This window comes from Cyanistes caeruleus, unplaced genomic scaffold, assembly GCF_971803275.1.
Source record: "Cyanistes caeruleus unplaced genomic scaffold, bCyaCae1.hap1.1 HAP1_SCAFFOLD_11, whole genome shotgun sequence".
Lineage (NCBI taxonomy): Eukaryota > Metazoa > Chordata > Aves > Passeriformes > Paridae > Cyanistes > Cyanistes caeruleus.
The window spans coordinates 1630501-1654114 of NW_028255883.1; the positions used below are offsets into that span (position 1 = coordinate 1630501).

The window sequence follows — 23614 nt, forward strand, 5'->3', positions numbered from 1 at the left end:
TCCTTCTGCTCTGAACCTCTTCTCAAACTTCTCTATAGGGGAGATCCTAGCAGAAGTTCTGGCTTAAGCCTCGGAGAGCCTTAAAATACTCCTTTTTGTGGAAGCAAAGTTGGCCTCTCCCACTGAACTACAGTAACTTTGTAACAATTTTTAAGTGTAGAAGTGTAACCACAACCTTGTAACAACTTTGCAATTTAAGGGTGTAACAACAACTTTACACTTTAAAAAAGTGGTAACAGCTTTAACAACTTAAAGTCTTTTATACTCCTCTCTTACTGGGAGTCTTCCTCTTGAAAGTTAACTTTAAAGTCCCTGGGTCCTTGGACACTGTCCATTGAGAGGGTTTCGCTGTGGGTTTGGGATGATCTCGTTCCGGGTCAGGGGGTGTCACTGGTCCCTTCACCCTAGTGATGTGTGTCCATCTTTTTTCTTGGGTTCGGACTGCAGTGTTCGTCGTGAGGAGGACCTGAACGGGGCCTTCATACTTAGGAGTCAGTGGGGCAATAGTCCAGGATTTAACTAACACCCAATCTCCCAGATTGATGTTGTGTACTTTGACATCTAATGGGGAAGTTTGAGGAAGATAACCTTTTTTACGCAAGTCCTCTAGAGCTCTCCCTACAGTTTTGAGGTACTCTTGGACAGCTGTCTCTCCATCTGCATAGTTTCTGACCCCAAAGGACGTAGTGAGAAAGGGGAGCCCGAACAGCATCTCATACAGAGAAACCGCTAGGTCCGCCCGAGGCCTGGTCCTGATCCATAGAAGAGCTAGAGGCAAGCACTTGAACCAGTTCATTTTGGTCTCCTCAATTAACTTAGTAAGCACATTTTTCAAAGTCCTATTCATTCGCTCCACCCTGCCAGAACTCTGAGGGTGCCATGGGGTATGTAATTCCCGCTTTATTCCCAACGCTCTCATGACCTGGTGCAAGATCTTAGCTGTGAAATGCGGACCCCGATCTGAATCTATGCGATTTATCAAACCATATCGCGGGATGATATCTTACAATAGGACCTTAATTACCACTTGGGCTGTCTCCTTTCTCGTAGGAAATGCTTCCACCCAGTTGGTTAGGTGGTCAACTATGACTGAGAGGTGCTTATAGCCTTGCAATGAAGGCATATCGGTGAAATCTATTTGTACACTCTGGAATGGTCTTTGAGCTATTTCCCTCCCTCCTGGTTCTGTTTTTCTCATTGCCCTCTGATTTACTTTTTGACATGTTATGCACCCCTTAGTGATAGCTTTAGCTAACCCATACACTCCCACGCATAGATTCTCCTTTAGGAAATGGTCACATAACCCCTGTACTCCCCAGTGTGTTTGTCCATGTAATTCAGAGAGTACTCTCCTGGCTAAGGGCTGATTTAAAAACTGTCGCCCATCTGGAGTTAGCCATCTCTCCCCTTGTTCTTGGTGTAGTCCCAGTTCTCTGATTGCTTCTTTCTCTTTTTCACTATATACAGGTTCTATGTCCCCTTCCTCTTGGTCTTGTGCCTCTCTCAAGTGGAAAGACTTAACTGGATCCTCCAGCCCCAATGCCGCTTCTTTTGCTGCTTGATCAGCTATCCTATTTCCTCTTGCTTCCAGGGTATTAGCTTTCTGATGTCCTTTATGTGGACTATGGCTATTTCTGCTGGTTTTCTTAAGGCTTCTAGGAGTGGTTTAACTAATTTCTCATGGATTATATTCTTCCCTTTTGAGTTGATATAACCCCTTTCTTCCCAGATCTTTCCAAATACGTGTACTACTCCAAATGCGTATCTCGAGTCCGTATAGATGGTTCCCTATTTCTCTTCCAATAATTCCAAACCTCTTTTTAGAGCATAAAGCTCACAACTTTGTGCTGACCAATTTGATGGCAATTTTCCTTTTTCTATCACCTGCATGGTTTTCCTGTCTACTACGGCATACCCTGAGGCCCTCATTCCCCCTGTTATCCTTGAGGATCCATCTATAAACATGACTTCACCATGCGGTAAAGGTCTGTCCTCCAGATCTTCTCTCACTTTTGTTTGTAACGAGATAAGCTCAATACAGTCATGTTCTAAGCCTTCTAGGGGTTCCCCAGAAAGGAACTGGGCTGGGTTTAAGCACTTAGAGGTGGCAATCTCCAAATTGTCTGTATTCATCAGAATAATCTCATACTTCAGAATCGGGGCATCAGTGAGCCATTGCTGTGCTTGCTGGCTGAGCACTGTTCTCAAATCATGTGGGGTATGCACTTCTATTTTTCCATATAGGGTTAGTCTTTGGGCTTCCTCCAGTAGGATAGCAGTAGCCGCAATTGCTTGCAGACACACCGGCCATCCCCTGGCCACTGGATCCAGTAGCTTAGATAGATATGCCACTGGTTTGTTGCAATTTCCCCATTCCTGGGTCAGTACCCCATATGCGGCTCCACCCTCTGTGTTTATGAATAAATCAAACCACTTACTTAGGTCTGGAAGGCTCAGGACTGGAGCTGTGGATAGTTTGCTTTTTAAGTCTCACAACTGTGCTTCATCTCTCTCTGTCCAGAGTATGGGTTCTGGGCTGATTAGCTTCTCATACAGAAATTTTACACATTCTGAGTATCGTTCTATCCACCACCTGCAATATCCTAACAGCCCCAGCAGTTTCCTCACATCCCTCTTAGTCTTTGGGGGCTCAATGGACAGGATTCCCGAGATCCTCTCCGGGCTCAGTTTTTTATAACCGCTTCCAATCAGGTGGCCTAAGAACTTTATTTCTGGTTCCACAAATTGTAATTTACTCTGTGATACTCTCAATCCTTGTTTGCCCAAGAAATTCAAGAGCCGTATGCTGGTATCTTTTACTTGACTTTGGCTCTTTCCCGAGACCAGTAGGTCATCTACATACTGGAGGAGTTGCACCCCTTCTTCCAAATCAAATTGTTCCAACAACTTCTCCAGTGCTTGCCCAAAGAGGTTAGGAGACTCTGAAAATCCTTGGGGGAGACGTGTCCATCTAAGTTGTTGTTTCCTTCTGGTTACGGGATCATCCCATTCAAAAGCGAACCAGTCTCTACTCTCCTCTGCGAGGGGACAGGTCCAAAAGGCATCTTTCAAATCTATGGTGGTAAACCATTGATGTTCTCTCGGCACTTTGCTGCGGAGTGTATAGGGATCTGGCATAACAGGGTGCCTGGAAACAGTCTTTTTGTCGACTTCTCGTAGGTCTTGTACTAGCCGATAACTTCCATCGGCTTTCTTTACAGCCAAAATGGGTGTATTGTGAGGGGACATACAGGGTTCCAAGACCCCTTCTTCTAATAGTTGTCTGATTATTGGGGCTAACCCCTCTCTTCCCTCCAGTGAGATGGGGTATTGTTTAACTCTCACTGGTGGGGTATCTTTCACCATCTCCACCACTATTGGGGATATCCCCAAGAGTCCCTTCTTTCCTTGGCCAGCCCACACTTCTGGGTTAATTTTCTCCAGTTCGTTTTGGGTATGTGCCATAATTTTTACCACCATCCTCCCATCTTCAGGGATTACTCCCACACCTAAATGGACTTGAAGGTCTCTCCCTAGTAAGTTACTTTCCAACTTTGGCAAGTAAATAAAATTTGCCTTGCATTGCTTGGAGTTTCCCCTTATTTCCACATTTTCAACCACCAGAGCTCTAAATGGTTTCCCCTCTGCCCCTATTACCTCACAGGTCTTTTCACCTATGATGACTCCTGGTGGCAACTTGTTTATACTAGACCTTTTGGCCCCAGTGTCTATTAAAAATTCCATATCCTCCCTCAATGGACCCACCTCAAAGTTCGCCAAGGGCTCTGTCACATGTTTCATGGGGTCCTCTACTATGTAAAGCCCCCGACACCCCTAATCATCCCCTTTTAAAACTTTTTCTAAAAGATCTTGTTCTCGGGCCATGGCTTCATCAAACTGTAACTTTTTACAGTCTCTTTGAAAATGCCCCACCTCATTGCAGTAGAAGCAACGTCCGACCCTAGGTTTCCCAGTTCCCTCTGCATACCTCTTCCAAGGTTTTGCTGGCCCCGGTCTCTCTTGACTGGTTGCTGCCGGAGCTCTTTTTTCTGACCCTGCACTTTCTCTAGCAACTGCCACCATTATTTTTGCCTTTGTTCTAGTTTTTTCTTCTCCTCTCCGTAGGTACACCCGGAGTGATTCCCTTAGGAGCTCATTGATGTCTTTTTCTTGCCAGCCCTCCATCTTTTCCAATTTTCTTCTGATATCCGGCCAAGCCTTTGTCACAAATTGCACCTTTAAATGCATCTGGCCTTCTGGGCCATCTGGGTCAATGTTTGAATGCAGCTGGAAGTTCCGTTTTAACCAGTTTAACCAGGCTGCCGGAGTTTCATCCTTCTCCTGTGAGCCATCGAATGCCAATTTAGTATTGCTCCCCCTGGGAACTGACTCTTTTATACCCCTCACCATCAGGGACCTATATTCCCTCATATTTCTCCTCCCTTCCTCCTCATTGGGGTTCCAGTGGGGATCTGCTATAGGCACTTTCTGATCTCCTGGGGGCCCTGGCCTATTCTCTCGCTCCCAAATCCGTATTCCTGCCATTCTTATTAGCCGGACCTCTTCTGAAGAGAATAGTATGTTAGAGATTGAATTAAGTTCCCCCCACGTATATGTGTTGGGTCCCAGGAACTGGTCCACTTGATTAGCTATTCCCACTGGGTCCTCCACCAAATTCCCTATTTCTTTCTTGAAACTTCTGACCTCTGAAGCAGTTAAAGGAACGTTCACAAACCCAATGCCACCAGTTGCCCCTCCCATAGGAACCTCCCTAAGAGGAAACAGTTTTTCTGCCCTGGTAGTCTTGGACCGAGTATTACAATGTGGTCCGTCATCTGCCTTAGGACCAACTGCTTGGGGGGTAAATCCCTGTTGAGGGGTAGTAGCAGCATCGGACTGCGGGGGGACAGTAGGTGGAGGACTACCGGAAGTTTGCAGAGGTGACAGTGACAAGGGTGGTGTTGGTTTGCTCTGATCCCACTGTGGTGTTGGTTTGCTCTGATCCCAATTAGGAGGAGGTAAGGGAATGACGGCTGGGGAAGGAGTTATAGGAGAGGTAGTCGTTGGGAAAGGTGGAGGTGGTAGAGGAAGGATAGCTGTAGGAGGGGTCACTTGAACCTGAGGGTGGGCCGGAGGTGTACTTTGGGAAATAGCAGAAAAATTTGGAGGGGGCAAGTAGTCAAGGGGGTCCCACTTGTCCTTCCTCCCCTCCTCTTCACTCTTTTCCCCTTTATGCTGCAACTTACAGATTTTTACTTCTCTATCTCTTGTTGCATTCTCCAACCAACATGCAGCATACCGTATTTCTTCAAGGTCAGACCCGCCCTGTGCCTTCAGATGTTCATTCAATTGCCTACACATCCACAAGTCCTGTGTCCCAACCCATGGCCACCGTTCTGGTAGGTTCAAGTTAGGCCACACCTCCACACAAAAGTGGATCATCCTTATTTTATCCAGCTCCTTTGTTACTTCCCAATCGTCCCATTTGTCCAATAATTTCTCTAAGGGACTATTGGGAGGAATACTCTTAGCTCTTTTATCTCTTTTAGTACTCTTCTTGCTTACACACCCTCCCATATTTTCTAGGCTTCAAACTAAATGGATAAGGTGCCCCTACCCGAACTAAAATTTAATGACGGGCAACACAAATCTAGACCGCAACTAAACTCTCCTGGCCTCTTTCCAAAAGAAAATATCTCCTAAAAAAAAATTTACCTTCGCTTCTTTCCAAACAAAACCTCAAAACAACTCAGCTTTCTTACTCTCTTATCGAAGTCAGGGTCTACTTGACCCTCTTTTTAAGTCAGGGTCCACCCGACCCTTTCTCTGGGGTAAGGTCCCAGCAGGGTTCGCGACTCTGCCCCTCCCTATACCCCTGTCCGAGCCAAACTAGGGTCCACCTGACCCTTTCTCCGAGCCAAACTAGGGTCCACCCGACCCTTTCTCCGAGCTAAACTAGGGTCCACCCGACCCTTTCTCCGAGCTAAACTAGGGTCCACCCGACCCTTTCTCACAGCCAAACTAGGGTCCACCCGACCCTTCCTCTGGGGTAAGGTCCCAGCGGGGTCCACAACTGCCCCTACCTATACCCCTGTCCGAGCCAAACTAGGGTCCACCTGACCCTTTCTCTGAGCCAAACTAGGGTCCACCTGACCCTCTTTCCAAGGCAAACTAGGGTCCACCCAACCCTTTCTCTGGGGTAAGGTCCCAGCAGGGTTCACTGCCTGCCCCTGCCTATACCCCTATCCAAGCCAAACTAGGGTCCACCCGACCCTTTCTCAGAGCCAAACTAGGGTCCACCCGACCCTTCCTCTGGGGTAAGGTCCCAGCGGGGTCCACTGCCTGCCCCTACCTATACCCCTATCCAGGTTCAGGGTCCACCTGACCCTGGGGTAAGGTCCTAGTGGGGTTCACGACTGCCCTTACCTATACCCCTCTCCAGGTTTAGGGTCCACCTGACCCTGGGGTAAGGTCCCAGCGGGGTCCACAACTGCCCCTACCTATACCCCTATCCAGGTTTAGGGTGCACCTGACCCTGGGGTAAGGTCCCAGTGGGGTTCATGATTGCCCCTACCTATACCCCTATCCAAGAGGCGCCTCAATCTTTCATCCTTCACTCACTTCCCCCTGTTCCCGGCCGGCCCCCTCGCGGGAGTCCGGAACCGTGGTACTGAGGGGTCCACTCTCGCTTCGGGGGTCCGAGCTGCCAGCCCCCGTCTCATTCACACCCCACTCGCACGCCTCTATACCCGTCGCCGAATGATCTTACCACTCCGGCGCTCCTCCGCGTCGCTTATCCCTCGCCGATTCCCAGCGTCCAGGGGTCACCAGCAATTCCCGAGGGTCCCATGAAGCACGTGGCCGTCCTGTCGGGGGTCTCCAGTGGGCGTGGTGATCCCGGACAAGCCCCCAGCTGATAAAAACAGGGCCAGGAGACCTTCTTCTCCTGTTTTAAAAGCCTTTATTGGAATCAGCTTGGGGTGGGGGCCCGACGGGTCGTGCGCACACCGCCATTGACTCCCTGATGCGACTCAGAGGAGGAGGAATGCGGTTCTTCCTATGGGGTGCAATGTAGGCAAAGCCGGGATCTCCGTCCTCGCAGGTAAACCCAGAGTCCCCTTTGGCTCGAAAGTCCAGGCGTGTCATCCCTAGCGAGTCTCTTCCCTGTCATGGCGAGGAAAGCGGAGTTGGTGGATAGTGTCCCTTGATCCCGACCTTAGGGCATCGCTCTCAGTTTCTTTATTGAGTGTCCCGATGCCTCATAGATCGGGTTTTTTGTCCGAGGTGGTGTTTTTCGGTAGCTGATTTGCATAAGCCCCGATCGCCATCTTGGGGGAGTCCCCATCCTCAGCTGCCGTTTTGGGAAGTCTCCGGTAGCCATGTTGGGAAGTCTCTCCACTCCGGTTGCCGTGCCGGGAAGCCTCCGACTCCGACCGCCACGCCGGGAAGTCCCAAACTCCGGCTGCCGAGCCGGGAAGCCTCCGACCACGGTCCTCGTGTTGGGAGGTCTCGAGCCGCGGCTGCCGTGTCGGGCCGCCGCATCGGGAGGTCCCCGACTCTGGCCGCCATGCCGGGAAGTCTCCAAACCCAGCTGCCGTGTCCGGAAGTTTCCAACAAGAGCAACGAGGAACAGTTTGACATGGAACACAGAACAGGAACGTTTCGGAACCTGGAACAGAGGCTGCAAAGAACACTTGCAAAACATGGACTGCAGGTAGGGCCTATTGAAAAACCTGGACGGCAGGTAGGGCCTTGTCGTGGTTTTAAACCAGTAACTAAAAAAACTACTTATTTCTTGTTGTGAGATATGGATTAGAACAAGAGCAAAACAGGCTTAAGACTTAAAAGGAATAAAGACAGTTTATTAACAAACTACAAGAATAAGAATATCAGAATAAACTTTCAGAAAACTCTCTCATCTTCTACATCTTAACCATTTCTCTGTACACATGACAACATAGAGACAAATAACTTTAGGATTCTGGTGGTTAAAAACAGTCTTAATCCTTGCTACAGTCTTTCATCAGTCTTTGCAGAGAAACAGAAGTCTCTTTCTGTTAGCTTACGGAGTTTCTCACTAGAAAAACTATTTTTCATCATAGTTTTCTATTTCTCTAATGCCAGCTGCCCGGAAATCTGTCATTAGATCTTCTCCTCCCATTTCACATCTCCGAGGTGTGTATGGGTCACAGAGTTTAGGAATCTTATTTTTAAGGATAAGTTATTCAAAGGCAGAAGTCTTCTTCATTTGTCTCTGTGAGCCTTCCTGGATAACAGTTTTCTCTTTGCCCCCAAAGCTTCAAAATCTTCACTCAACTCAATTCCAGCAACTCACAGTATCACAAGTACTCTCTCTCTCTTCTGCTCAAAAGTTACACTTTGAATATCTCATTCCTCCTAATACTCTTATCATGAATTAAAGGAGTCTTTTTATACTATTATTGTCCATCTCTATAGCTTTAACAGAAAGATATTTCAGCTGTAAAGCATCTCCTTATTCTCTCTTTCTTATTTAAACTTAACTCTTTTCTTCACTGTTTTTGGTGGTTCTATGATGTCTCCTCTATGTTGATTGTCTCTCTCTTTCTCTGTCTTTCTGAGAAAAGGAGTAATCTGTATGTTTATCCAGGTAGTAAAACAATTAAAAGCTTTAAGAAAACTGCAAGAGTTCATGGTGTTAAGTTTCAGTCTAGCAACAAAAACTGAAAACCAAGCTCGGCTGACCAGCGCTGCTTCTCTTCCCCCACCCTCCCCCCTCCACCGCGGCCTGGTCGGCCTGGAGAGGGAGGAGGAGGACGAGACAGAATCCTGTTACCTCTTCAAACGCCGGAAACCAAAGAGGGCAAGAGAATTCTGTCTGTACTTCTTAAGGGGGTGTTTACAAGTTGAATTCACTTCTTAATGGTCAGATCTGCTGCCAATTCTTGGAAATGATTAATAATTGGTCAGGAGGAAAAACTCCCATCAGCCACCAGCAGCTTCAACTTCCTCTCCCTCCAAGCTGTCTTAAAGGTAAAGCTACCCCATGACAGGCCTATTCATATCACTCACTGCTGTGGTGTCACAGAGAGTGGAACACTGGGCCTGACATTGTTGTGGCTTCACAGAGAAGAGGCAATTTTGGCTGTCACTCCTCTGGTTTCACAGAGAGGGCAACTTTTTGGCTGTCCCTGCTGTGGTGTCACAGAGATGGGAATATTGGAGCTGTCACTGCTCTGGTGTCTGAGAGAGGGAAACACTAGGCCTGTCATTGCTGTGCTGTCATGGAGAGGAGCAAAATATGGGCTTTCACATCTGAGGTGTCACAGAGAGAGGGGAGTACTTGGCCTGTCATTGCAGTCGTGTCAAAGAGAGGAGCACGTTGGAGTTCACACTGCTATGATGTCACAGGTAGGGTAACAGTGGCTCTGACATTGCTGTGGTGTCCCAGAGAAGAGGAAATTTGGGCCCTCACTGCTCTGGTGTCACAGAGAGGGGTAAAGTTGGGCTGTGACTGCTATGGTGTCTCCAACAGGGTAATCCTGGGCCTAAAATTGCTGTCGTTTCACAGACAGGAGCAATTTTGGGCTGTGGCTGCACTGCTGTCCCAGAGAGTGGAACTTTGGGGCTCACACTGCTCTGGTGTCCCAGAGACGGGAACATTGGAGCTGTCACTGCTGTGTTGTCACAGAGAGAGAGGAACACTGGAGCTCTTCCTGCTCTGGAGTCGTGGAGAGGAGGAAATTGGGCATGTCACTGCCCTGGTGTCACAGGGAGTGGAAGAGTAGGGCTGTCACTGCCGTGGAGTCAGAGAAAGGAGGAAATTTGGTGTGTGACTGCAGTGGTGTCACATCAAGTGGAACTTTGGTGTCGTTCTGATTAGGAACTGCTATAAAAAACGACATGAACTATCAAGGGAGTTTCAACACGAGAATTTTTCGGTTAATTCCTTCAGGCTTGTCTTATAGACTCGTACGTGGAAAGTACAGAAAAGAAACTCTTATTGGTTAGCAAAGTGCTACATCACCATCATTGGTCAGGTGCACACTACCCCCCTGACTTTCTCCTGCAAGGGAAAACAAGAGGACAGACAAACAGCACCTCGCAGTTGTTTTCTGTCTATGAGGATTGTTTTGAAATCCTCCTTTGAATTTCACAGGCTAGATTCTCAGGCAGGACTGAGAGGCCATGGGCCTGCTGTTTCTGCAGCTCCCTGCAGCCTGTTCCAAAGCTAGCACCCATATTTTGGGGCTCTCACTTCTGTGGTGGAAGAGATGAAGAAATAGGTGCTGTCACTGCTGTTGTGGTGTGACGGAGAAGAGGAAATTTGGGCCTGTCATTGCTGTGGTGTCACAGAGAGGAGCACTTTGGAGCTCACACTGCTATGATGTCACAGATAGGGTAACGCTGGCCCTGACATTGCTGTGGTGTCACAGAGAGGAGGAAATTAGGCCTCTCCCTGCTCTGGGGGCACAGAGAGGGGGAAATTTGGGCTCTCATTGCTGTTGTATCAGTGAGGGCGTAACACTGGGGCTGTCATTGTTGTGGTGTCCCAGAGAGGATTAAATTGGAGCTCACACTTCTATGGTGTCCTAGACAGTGGAACACTGGGCCTGACATTGCTGTGGTGTAACAGAGAGGAGGCAATTTGGGGCTGTCATTACTGTGATTTCACAGAGAGGGGAAGAGTCGGGCTGTCACTGCTGTGGTTTCAGCGAGAGAGTGAAATGGAGGTAGTTAGACCTGTGATGTTAGAGACAGGGGAATCCTGGGACTCGGAGTGCACTGCTGTCACCGAGAGCAGAACTTTGGGGCTCTCACTGCTGTGGTGTCACAGAGAGAGAAACAGCGGTGTTGTCGCTGCTGTGGTGTCAGAGAGTGGAACACTGGGCCTGACATTGGTGTGGTTTGACAGAGAGGAGGCAATTTTGGCTGTCACCTCTCTGGTTTCACAGAGAGGGCAACTTTTTGGCTGTCCCTGCTGTGGTGTCACGGAGACGGGAATATTGGAGCTGTCACTGCTGTGGTGTCTGAGAGAGGGAAACACTGGGGCTGTCATTGCTGTGCTGTCATGGAGAGGAGCACGTTGGAGCTCACACTGCTATGATGTCACAGGTAGGGTAACAGTGGCTCTGACATTGCTGTGGTGTCCCAGAGAAGAGGAAATTTGGGCCCTCACTGCTCTGGTGTCACAGAGAGGGCTAAAGTTGGGCTCTAACTGCTATGGTGTCTCCAACAGGGTAATCCTGGGCCTAAAATTGCTGTCGTTTCACAGACAGGAGCAATTTTGGGCTGTGGCTGCACTGCTGTCCCAGAGAGTGGAACTTTGGGGCTCACACTGCTATGGTGTCCCAGAGACGGGAACATTGGAGCTGTCACTGCTGTGTTGTCACAGAGAGAGGAACACTGGAGCTCTCTTTGTTCTGGAGTCACGGAGAGGAGGAAATTGGGCATGTCACTGCCCTGGTGTCACAGGGAATGGAAGAGTGGGGCTGTCACTGCCGTGGAGTCAGAGGAAGGAGGAAATTTGGTGTGTGACTGCACTGCGGTCACAGCGAGTGGAACTTTGGGGCTCTCACTTCTGTGGTGGAAGAGATGAAGAAATAGGTGCTGTCACTGCTGTTGTGGTGTGAGGGAGAAGAGGAAATTTGGGCCTGTCATTGCTGTGGTGTCACAGAGAGGAGCACTTTGGAGCTCACATTGCTATGATGTCACAGATAGAGTAACGCTGGCCCTGACATTGCTGTGGTGTCACAGAGAGGAGGAAATTAGGCCTCTCCCTGCTCTGGTGTCACAGAGAGGGGGAAATCTGGCCTCTCACTGCTGTTGTATCAGTGAGGGCGTAACACTGGAGCTGTCATTGTTGTGGTGTCCCAGAGAGGATTAAATTGGAGCTCACACTTCTATGGTGTCCTAGACAGTGGAACACTGGGCCTGACATTGCTGTGGTGTGACAGAGAGGAGGCAATTTGGGGCTGTCATTACTGTGATTTCACAGAGAGGGGAAGAGTCGGGCTGTCACTGCTGTGGTTTCAGCGAGAGAGTGAAATGGAGGTAGTTAGAGCTGTGATGTTACAGACAGGGGAATCCTGGGACTCGGAGTGCACTGCTGTCACCGAGAGCGGAACTTTGGGGCTCTCACTGCTGTGGTGTCACAGAGAGAGAAACAGTGGTGTTGTCGCTGCTGTGGTGTCAGAGAGTGGAACACTGGGCCTGACATTGGTGTGGTTTCCCAGAGAGGAGGCAATTTTGGCTGTCACGTCTCTGGTTTCACAGAGAGGGCAACTTTTTGGCTGTCCCTGCTCTGGTGTCACGGAGCCGGGAATATTGGAGCTGTCACTGCTGTGGTGTCTGAGAGAGGGAAACACTGGGCCTGTCATTGCTGTGCTGTCATGGAGAGGAGCACGTTGGAGCTCACACTGCTATGATGTCACAGGTAGGGTAAAAGTGGCTCTGACATTGCTGTGGTGTCCCAGAGAAGAGGAAATTTGGGCCCTCACTGCTCTGGTGTCACAGAGAGGGGTAAAGTTGGGCTGTGACTGCTATGGTGTCTCCAACAGGGTAATCCTGGGCCTAAAATTGCTGTCGTTTCACAGACAGGAGCAATTTTGGGCTGTGGCTGCACTGCTGTCCTAGAGAGTGGAACTTTGGGGCTCACACTGCTCTGGTGTCCCAGAGACGGGAACATTGGAGCTGTCACTGCTGTGTTGTCACAGAGAGAGGAACACTGGAGCTCTCCCTGATCTGGCGTCACGGAGAGGAGGAAATTGGGCATGTCACTGCCCTGGTGTCACAGGGAATGGAAGAGAGGGGCTGTCACTGCCGTGGAGTCAGAGGAAGGAGGAAATTTGGTGTGTGACTGCACTGCGGTCACAGCGAGTGGAACTTTGGGGCTCTCACTTCTGTGGTGGAAGAGATGAAGAAATAGGTGCTGTCACTGCTGTTGTGGTGTGAGGGAGAAGAGGAAATTTGGGCCTGTCATTGCTGTGGTGTCACAGAGAGGAGCACTTTGGAGCTCACACTGCTATGATGTCACAGATAGGGTAACACTGGCTCTGATATTGCTGTGGTGTCCCAGAGAGGAGGAAATTAGGCCTCTCCCTGCTCTGGTGTCACAGAGAGGGGGAAATTTGGGCTCTCACTGCTGTTGTATCAGTGAGGGCGTAACACTGGAGCTGTCATTGTTGTGGTGTCCCAGAGTGGATTAAATTGGAGCTCACACTTCTATGGTGTCCTAGACAGTGGAACACTGGGCCTGACATTGCTGTGGTGTGACAGAGAGGAGGCAATTTGGGGCTGTCATTACTGTGATTTCACAGAGAGGGGAAGAGTCGGGCTGTCACTGCTGTGGTTTCAGCGAGAGAGTGAAATGGAGGTAGTTAGAGCTGTGATGTTACAGACAGGGGAATACTGGGACTCGGAGTGCACTGCTGTCACCGAGAGCGGAACTTTGGAGCTCTCACTGCTGTGGTGTCACAGAGAGAGAAACAGCGGTGTTGTCGCTGCTGTGGTGTCAGAGAGTAGAACACTGGGCCTGACATTGGTGTGGTTTCCCAGAGAGGAGGCAATTTTGGCTGTCACCTCTCTGGTTTCACAGAGAGGGCAACTTTTTGGCTGTCCCTGCTGTGGTGTCACGGAGACGGGAATATTGGAGCTGTCACTGCTGTGGTGTCTGAGAGAGGGAAACACTGGGCCTGTCATTGCTGTGCTGTCATGGAGAGGAGCACGTTGGAGCTCACACTGCTATGATGTCACAGGTAGGGTAACAGTGGCTCTGACATTGCTGTGGTGTCCCAGAGAAGAGGAAATTTGGGCCCTCACTGCTCTGGTGTCACAGAGAGGGGTAAAGTTGGGCTCTAACTGCTACGGTGTCTCCAACAGGGTAATCCTGGGCCTAAAATTGCTGTCGTTTCACAGATAGGAGCAATTTTGGGCTGTGGCTGCACTGCTGTCCCAGAGAGTGGAACTTTGGGGCTCACACTGCTCTGGTGTCCCAGAGACGGGAACATTGAAGCTGTCACTGCTGTGTTGTCACAGAGAGGAGGAAATTAGGCCTCTCCCTGCTCTGGGGGCACAGAGAGGGGGAAATTTGGTCTCTCACTGCTGTTGTTTTAGTGAGGGCGTAACACTGGGGCTGTCATTGTTGTGGTGTCCCAGAGAGAATTAAATTGGAGCTCATACTTCTATGGTGTCCTAGACAGTGGAACACTGGGCCTGACATTGCTGTGGTGTGACAGAGAGGAGGCAATTTGGGGCTGTCATTACTGTGATTTCACAGAGAAGGGAAGAGTCGGGCTGTCACTGCTGTGGTTTCAGCGAGAGAGTGAAATGGTGGTAGTTAGAGTATGGATGCTAGCTTTGGAACAGGCTGCAGGGAGCTGCAGAAACTGCAGGCCCATGGCGTCTCAGTCGTGCCTGAGAAGCTAGCCTGGTAATTTCAAAGGAGGATTTCAATACAATCCTCAGAGACAGAAAACAACTGCCAGGTGCTGTTTGTCTGTTCTCTTGTTCTCCTTGCAGGAGAGAGTCAGGGGGGTTGTGTGCCCCTGACCAATGATGGTGATGTAGCACTTTGTTAACCAATGAGAGTTTCATTTCTGTACTTTCCACGTGTCTGTCTATAAGACAGGCCTGAAGGAATAAACCAGAGAATTCTCGTGGTGAAACTCCCTTGAGAGTTTGTGTCGTTCTTCCTAGCCGTTCCCAATCAGAACGACACCCACGTCCAGCCACAGCAAATGTCCAACAGCAGCTCCATCAGCCACTTCCTCCTGCTGGCATTGGCAGACACGCGGCATCTGCAGCTCCTGCACTTCTGCCTCTTCCTGGGCATCTCCCTGGCTGCCCTCCTGGGCAACGGCCTCATCATCAGCGCCGTAGCCTGCAGCCACCACCTGCACAGCCCCATGTTCTTCTTCCTGCTCAGCCTGGCCCTGACTGACCTGGGCTGCATCTGCACCACTGTGCCCAAAGCCATGCACAATTCCCTCTGGGACACCAGGACCATCTCCTATGCAGGATGTGCTGCACAGTTATTTATTCTTGTCTTTTTCATCTCAGCAGAGTATTCCTTGCTGACCATCATGTGCTATGACCGCTACGTGTCCATCTGCAAACCCCTGCACTACGGGACCCTCCTGGGCAGCAGAGCTTGTGCCCACATGGCAGCAGCTGCCTGGGCCAGTGGCTTTCTCAGTGCTCTCATGCACACAGCCAATACATTTTCCCTGCCCCTGTGCCATGGCAATGTCCTGGGCCAGTTCTTCTGTGAGGTGCCCCAGATTCTCAAGCTCACCTGCTCCAAATCCTATCTCAGGGAAATTTGGCTTCTTCCTGTTGGTGTGTGTTTAACTTTTAGTTGTTTTGTGTTCATTGTTTTCTCCTATGTGCAGATCTTCAGGGCTGTGCTGAGGATCCCCTCTGAGCAGGGATGGCACAAAGCCTTTTCCACCTGCCTCCCTCACCTGGCTGTGGTCTCTCTGTTCCTCAGCACTGCAGCATTTGCCTACCTGAAGCCCCCCTCCATCTCCTCCCCATCCCTGGATCTGGCCCTGTCAGTTCTGTACTCGGTGCTGCCTCCAGTCCTGAACCCCCTCATCTACAGCCTGAGGAACCAGGAGCTCAAGGCTGCAGTGTGGACACTGATGACTGGATGGTTTCAGAAACATTAAACTGCAGGCCAATTTCTGCAAATCACTTGTAATAAAAGTCATCTTTGATTCTTCTTGTTGGTTTCATTTTGGATGTTTTCTTTGTTTTCATTTTTAGATCTTGTCCACAATAAAATATCATTGTTTGTGCCATTTCTCATTTTGTTTCTCTCTTCATCTTCCCTTTGGCCACAGACTGTGCCAATGAGTGGCTGCGCTCTTGGTAGCTTTAAAGGAACTAAAGGAGCTCCTAGAAAAGTTTTCTCCTGAGATCTCCTTTTTGTTCCCCTCTCTGGAGCTGCAGCAGCAGTGTCTGTGTGCAGAGCTGGGGCAGATCAGTGCTGGCACAGCAGCTGTGCCCAGGAGCAGCAGCACTTGGTGTTGCCAGTGCTGCTCCCGTGCCACTGCCCCGCTGCCCTCCTGCCCTGGTGTTGCTGCAGGGCCTGAGTGCTCTCGGGGCCGGGCACAGCCCTGGGGGTGGCAGTGCCGGGGCTGCAGCAGGGACAGGCCATGGGCACTGCTGGGGCAGCGCTGACGCCTCAGGGCAGGGCCTGGGGGCTCCAGGCTCCTTGTCCAGGCTCTCTCAAGAACACACCCAGGCCAATGCTCAGCACAGAAAACCCCCATGAGCAGCCCCAGGGTGGCCGTGGGCAGGCTGGGGGCAAACAGCATGGCTGGGGCTCTGCAAGGTCCCTGGGGGAGACAGGAAGGAGCAGCAGAGCAGGGGCTGATCCATCCCCACTGCTCTGGACACCCCAGCACAGCGTCCCAGAGTGTCCTCATGGAGCTGCCAACAACATCCCCCCTGTGCAGCCCTGGCCTCTCCCCCAGCTCAGAGAGGTGCCGCATCCTTGCAGGCACAGACACAGCAGCACTGGCTCAGGAGCCCCTGTTTGCACTGCCCAGAGCAGGTGTCAGCACCCCCATGGTGCTGCTGTGGGGAGATGAACCTGAGGGAGCACAAATGCCATCAGCCCCAGGGGCCAGGAAGGGCTGGGGGACGGGAGGGAAACCACTCAGGTTTGTCGTGGCCTCTGAAGTCACACAGAAAGTTTGTACTCATGAGCTGTGAGTTTCCTGTGCCACTGCAGATGTTGTTGCTCAGAGCCAGGGCTGCCTGGCAGTCACCCCCAGACTGCCTTGAGCATTTCCTTTACTTTACCTTTGCTTTCTTTACTCTTCCTGCTCCAGATTTCTTCCTATTTCCCACCCCTATTCCCTCCCCTGCAAACAGCCCATCCCTGTTTGCCCTTTCCTCTCTGCCCCCACTCCCCATTTCAGTTCCTAAGCTGGCACCATGAGAAGGTCCCTCGGGGAGCAGGATCATCCTACAGGTGCTTCAGGAATTGTCTGCAGGGTTCTGCAGTGCCTCATGCTGCTCCCTTGCCAGAGGCAGCACAGGCCAGGGTGGCACATCTGGGCTGCTGTGTCTGGCTGTGGGGCTCCCTGTTCTGGGCAATGACGAGGAGCTGGAAAGGCTTTGCAGGACTGACAGGATGGGTTTTGGGGGCTGTGTGGAGAAGCTGAGGGACCTGGGCTGCTGGAAGTTGTGAAGAGAAGGCCCAGGGCTCATCCTGCACTTGCTCCAAGGGTGGTTTCAGAGAATCACAGAGTTAGCAAAGTTGGAAAAGACCTTGGAGATCATCAAGTCCAACTTGTGCCATGACATCACCTTGTCTTCCCTGAACCTCCTCTTCTCCTGGATTAACAACCCCATCTCCCTCAGCTTCCCCTCACAGAACTTGTGCTCCAGACCTGTCACCAGCCTTGTTGCCCTTCTCTGGACACTCTCCAACCCTTCCATGTCTTTCCAAAATTATGGGCCCAGAACTGAACACAGCACTCGAGGTGAAGCTCAACCAGTGCCAAGCATAGGGGAAGAATCCCTGCCCTGCTCCTGATGACCACACTGTTCCTGATCCAGGCCAGCTGCCATTGGCCTCCTTGGCCACCTGGGCTCACTGATGGCTCATGCTCAGCCTGCTGTCCATCAGTGCCCCAGGTCCCTTTCTCCCTGCCTGCTGGCCAGCCTCTCTGTCCCCAGCCTGGAGCACTGCAGGGGTTGTTGCGGCCAAAGTGCAGGACCCGGCACTTGGACTTGTTAAACCTCACCTTGTTGGGTCTGGCCCCTGGATCCAGCCTGTCCAGGTCCCTGTGCAGAGCTCTCCTACCCTGCAGCACATCAACATTCCCAGCCAACTTGGTGTCACCACGGTTCCATGGGGCCCTAGAGTGTCACAATGGTCTCCAGGATTCCATCAGGCCTCCCAGCGTCACAAAATCCCTTTGGTTCCCTGGGGCCCTGCAGTATCCCAGTGGTCCCACCATGACATGACGTCCTGCTCTGTCACAATGCTCTGCATGCTTCCACAAGGCCCTGCAGTGTCACAGGGGCCTCTTGGTTCCATGAGGCCTCCGAGTGCCACAAGGAATCCCTTGGTGGTGCAGTGCCACAGTGGAGACCAGGTTACACAAGATCCTGCAGTGTCACCCTTGGTTCCATGGGGCACTACGATGTCACAGGTGTTCCCTTAGTTCCCTTAGAGTCCCTGCAATGGAACAATGGCCCCTTGATCCCACTGGGGCCCAGGATCTCACCAGGGTCTCCTTGGTTCCACAGTGGCCCCTTGGTTCCACAAGGCCCAGCAGTGTCACAGTGGCCTCTGTGGTTCCACATGGACTCAGACTGTCACCATGGACTCCTTGTTTCCATGTAGCCCCACAGTGTCCCAATGGCTCTTTGGCTCTGTGGTGCCATGTGGGACACAGTGTCACTGTGGTTCTCTGAGTTCCACCAGGCCCCGCAGTGTCACAGTGGCCCCCTTGCTTCCCCAGGGCCCTGCAGAGTCACAATCATCAGAGAATCAACCAGGCTGGAAAAGGCCTTGGAGAGCATCAAGCCTAACCTGTGACCCAACACCACCTTGTCACCCAGACCATGGCACTCAGTGCCACATCCAGACTGTCCTTAAACACTTCCAGGGATGGTCACTCACCCAGCTCCCTGGACAGCTCATTCCAATGCCCAATCATCCTTTCTGTGAAGAATATTTCCTAATGTCCAGCCTAAACATCCCCTGGTGCAGCTTCAGGCTGTGTCCACTTGTCCTGGCACTGTTCCCTGGGTAAAGAGCCTGACCTCCACCTGGCTGCACCCTCCTGTCAGGGTGTTGTAGAGAGTGATGAGGTCTCCCCTGAGCCTCCTCTTCTCCAGGATAAACAACCCCAGCTCCCTCAGCTGCTCCTCACAAGATGTGTGCTCCAGCAGCCTTGTTGCCCTTCTCTGGACATGCTCCAGCCCCCTCCATGTCTTTCCAAAATTGGGGGCCCAGTACTGGACACAGCACTCGAGGTGAAGCTCAACCAGTGCCAAGCATAGGGGAAGAATCCCTGGCCTGCTCCTGATGACCACACTGTTCCTGATCCAGGCCAGGTGCCATTGGCCTCCTTGGCCACCTGGGCTCACTGATGGCTCATGCCCAGCCTGCTGTCCATCAGTGCCCCAGGTCCCTTTCTGCCTGCCTGCTGGCCAGCCTCTCTGTCCCCAGCCTGGAGCACTGCAGGGGTTGTTGTGGCCAAAGTGCAGGACCCGGCACTTGAACTTGTTAATCCTCACCTTGTTGGGTCTGGCCCCTGGATCCAGCCTGTCCAGGTCCCTGTGCAGAGCCCTCCTACCCTGCAGCACATCAACACTCCCAGCCAACTTGGTGTCACCAAGTAGGGTTCCATGGGGCCCTAGAGTGTCACAATGGTCTCCAGGATTCCATCAGGCCTCCCATCCATCCATCTTTGGATTATACTGGGAGTGACTGGACTCATACTGGGAGTATCTGAGAGTGACTGGCAAAATACCTTGCACATCATCCCCCATACTGGGGGTGACTGGGAGCAACTGGGAGCACGCTGGGGGCAAATGGCATCATACTGGGACTGACTGGGTTGATCTAGCCAGAGGCAACTGGGACCATCCTGGGAGTGCTGGCATGTGACAAGGATCATCCTGGAACTTACAGGGCTCATATGGGTGTTGAAAGGGAGTAACTGGGATCTCTGAATACCACAGGTTCCTTTCCCACTCTCTGAAAAAGGAGCTTCACAGTATCCATGTGTGAGGTGACCTTCACCTGAACCAGACGCTGTTAGGAGAAAAAGCTGCCTGTGCTGGGAACTCCCACACAACAAATCAATGCCAAGAGAGAGCATTTTCCTTTCACAACTTCCCTCCTGGAGCCACAGTCCTTTTGGATCACACAGAAGGCAGGAGAACAACACAAAATACTTGGCTGTGTCCAGTTTTTGGCTGGACCTGCTAATGGAGGGAGTGCCAGGGTCCACTGCCACAGACTCTCCTCTTGAAGAACAGAACCCCCCCAGGCTCCATTCCAAATGCTGTGCACAACCTGCTGGCTTAGAAACAACCCCTTTTTTAAGAAGACGTTGACAGGAGCTCTCCCAAACATATGGCATTTAATGGCAATTTTCTTTCAAAATCACATCCATTCCAAAGGAAGAATGGAAAGCCCACAGCAATCCCAAAGGCACATATGGTACACCTGGGGAAATCCTTGACTTAGGGGCCGAGTGGGCTAAAAAATACCCATAAGAGTCCAGAGTGCAAACTGCAGCAATCACTTACTGGATCATTTTGGCTGTGCTGCACACGTCTGCAGACTGTCTGTCCCCCTGCCAGGACAGAAGGACACCCGTCAGGGGCTGGGCTGGCTGCTGAGAATGCCTCAGGCAGGAGGATCCTCAGGCAATGAGCAGGCACCCAGAGCCGCTCTGACACTGAGGCCTCTGTGCCCCACATCAACGGGAACGCCACAAGGACACGGCAACGTTCCTGTGACATCACAGCAGCAGCTCACCCAAAAACCTCCTGGAAGGTTCTCCTGGGTCACCAAGGAGCACAAAGGATCCTCAGGCAATGAGCAGGCACCCAGAGCTGCTCTGACACTGAGGCCTCTGTGCCCCACAGCAACGGGAACACCACAAGGACACGGCAACGTTCCTGTGACATCACAGCAGCAGCTCACCCAAAAACCACCTGGAAGGTTCTCCTGGGTCACCAAGGAGCACAAAGGATCCTCAGAGGGCACAACCTATTGCCCTCCAAAGGATCCAAGAGGAACTCAGAAAATGCAGCAAACGAGGACACCCCACAAGGAAACACAACTTTTGGTCACTGATGCTTCTGACTAAAACCAGCAAGGCTTGTTCCCTCTGGGATCTTTGTTCTAGTTCTAAAAACAAACAAGGTTCTCTGCTGTAAATGTACAGAAAGCAGGAACTTGGGGGAAAAGAAGGATGAGGGTGCCAAAGCCTTGTGTGACTTCTTGGACATCCTGTGGCTGAGGGTGTCCAAGGCAATGGACTCACAAGCGGGGTCCCTGCCCTGCCGACTGACAGCTGCCATCTCTCCTTCAGCCCCACACATGGCTCAAACAACCTCCTGTCAAGGGCCTCCATCCACACATTCCATCACCAGCCAGAGATGCTCATCAACCAGGTCACCCAGCATCCCTGAGGCCACAGCAGGGAGTGCTCCTGGCATCTGGTAGAGCACTGTGGCTTTCCTGGGATCCTTCTGGTGTCTGTGGTTGAGAGGAGTGGGGTGGATGGAATCAGGATGGGTCACAGATCAGCAGCCCCACTGCAAGCAGTGCTTTCTCCTGCTGTGTGGGGACCATGTGGTGACTGATATTGGGCCTCCTCTGGCTTTGGCTCCTGCAGAGCACACAGTGGGTCAGCCTCAGTGGGCTGAGGGAAGGGGTCCCATGGAAACCCAGCACAGGCATTTCTCTTTGGAGAGGGGGTTCTGCAGGGAGAAAGGAGAAGAAGAGACTTTCCTGTCTGCTGAGATTCCCTCTCCTCCTTCAGCAGCCATACCACAATCCATCAGTACCAGAGTTGATAGGATCACTTCCCTGCCAGGCAACACAAGGCACTCAAAACTGAACCCTGACAGAGCCCAGGCCTGCCTGCCCATTTGGAGGGTGTGGGGGAATGGAATTTCAGCAGGAGTTGACCCACAATGATAATTTGCCACTTGTGGGTTTCTCACAGCCTTAGAAGGAGTTTGAGATCTCTGTCCCCAACACCTGCTCACCCTTCAAGTGCACACACGTGCCTGGGGGCAATTCAGGTTTCCTGGAGTGGTGGCTGCTTCCCTTTGAAACAGGAGCTGTTGCCTTTTCTGGCACACTTATCTCCCTTCTAGCTATTAGAAAGTGGGTGAGTAAAGGAAATGTCCCTGGAGGAAAGGGACCAGAACCTTGGAAAAAATTGAAAGAAGTCTGAATTACAAATGAAATCTCTTTCATTTATTTATTTATTATAAATCTCTTACTACAAACAAAATCATGTTACTGAGCTGGGTGCTGGGATTTGGGGCTTTATTTCCTGTTCTTATTATTATTTAATAGTATACCTTTTCATTTGTAGACTTTTAAATTATTTTAAATTAATAAGAATGGCTGGATATCACACTCTGGGAAAATTCTCTTGCCTTTCTCACCACAATTAAACTGTACACTCAACTCCAAGTTGCCAGTGGATTCTAAAGACAGAAAATCCTGTTAATGGTGGGTCTGGTGTGGTTTGGAGCTGGGGAAGGGTCTCATCCCCTCCCAGAGCTGCCCCAAGCCCGCTCTGCTGCCACGTCTGCACTCACAGCCCCTCACGGCTGCCCTGCCCTGGGGACATGGTGGCACCCCCTCCTGCCAGGGCTGAGGCTCCTCATGGCCCCTCACAGCCCCTCACGGCTCCATGGAACTTCTCATGGCCCTGTAGAACCTCTCATAGCCCCTCACAGCCCTTCATTTCCCCTCACAGCCCCTCACGGCCCCTCACAGCCCCAGGCGCGGGGCTCCTCCCAAAGGAGAAGGGGTCGGGCCCTGCTTGTTCTCCTTTTATTTCGGTCCCTTCACAGCGCCGAGTAAAGAAAGGCTGAATGGAGCCTTTCGCCAGCGTTTCCCTCGGGCTTCATTGCGGGCTGAAGCTCTGTGCTGGCGCTGGCCCGAGCACCAACATCCCTGCAGCCCCCAAGGCCTTTGCTGTCCCCCCGTGTCCATTCCCTGTCCCCGAGTCCCGCCCGGCTCTGGCAGCAGCAGCAGCCGCAGCGCAGCGGGCGCAGGCCCGGCCCGGCCGGGGCTCCCGGCCACGAGCAGCAGCAGCGCCGGCCCTTCCCACCTGCTCCGGCCTCGGCTCCCCAGGGCTTTTGCCAGGGCAATTCTGGACTACAGCAACAATCCCCCACAAACAGCCCTCAGGCTTCCTCAGGGCCCGCCTCTGCTGCCCTGAGCCAGCCCTCAGAGGAAGAAAGGATCGGGTTCCAGCGCTGTTTTCAGCTCTGTTTTACTCACCCTGAGGTGACAGCAGGAGGCTGTTGGTGCCTTGGCCTTGCACATTGTAGATCTCGTCTGCTTTTGTCCCTCTTCTGCCTGCCACCTGAATTTTATCTGCAAAACTGCAATTGCCTCTTTCAATCAGTGCTACTCACTGTGCTTTAGTGATCAGTAACTCAGGATTTTTTGTCTCAGACATCATGAGTAGCAGATCTTGAAATGCTTTCAAGTCCCTGAGCACTAAGTCGAGGGGAATGAAAGCCACACAGCTGGACATTTGCAGTGCTCAAACACAGCCCTGTTGCTGCTGCTGCTGCTGAAATAGAATCAAGTGACAGAGGCCATCACAGAAATTGCCCCTGCAGTGGCAAATAAAATGAAAAAATCCACCAGGAGAAAGGAAAAACAGAACTTGTCGCTTCATTGCTTCTTCCGAGCAGCAGCAGAAAGTGGAGATGCCCAGAAGTATTTCCAGCTGCTGCTGATCCCAGCTGGAGCCCAGCCTGCTGCCCAGTCCCAGTGGGAACCTGAGCCCAGCCCGGGCAGCTCCCGCAGTGTCGGGAGCTCAGCGCACGCGGGGCAGGCCCAGAGCCCCGGGCACGGCCGCCCATTGCGGGGCAGCGGCACAGACGGAATGTC

General features: G+C 51.6%; 2 protein-coding genes across 2 annotated transcripts in view; both read left to right on the forward strand.

Moving 5' to 3' along the window:
* Positions 1-23614, forward strand: part of LOC147647309 (serine/threonine-protein kinase pim-1-like) — a 76245-nt gene that overhangs the window by 46995 nt on the left and 5636 nt on the right. The gene's annotated exons all lie outside the window — the stretch shown is intronic.
* LOC111945369 (olfactory receptor 14A16) lies at positions 14718-15782 on the forward strand. The gene has a single exon (XM_023948037.2). It carries the CDS (start codon positions 14718-14720, stop codon positions 15648-15650), a length of 933 nt encoding a protein of 310 aa, XP_023803805.2. The 3' UTR covers positions 15651-15782.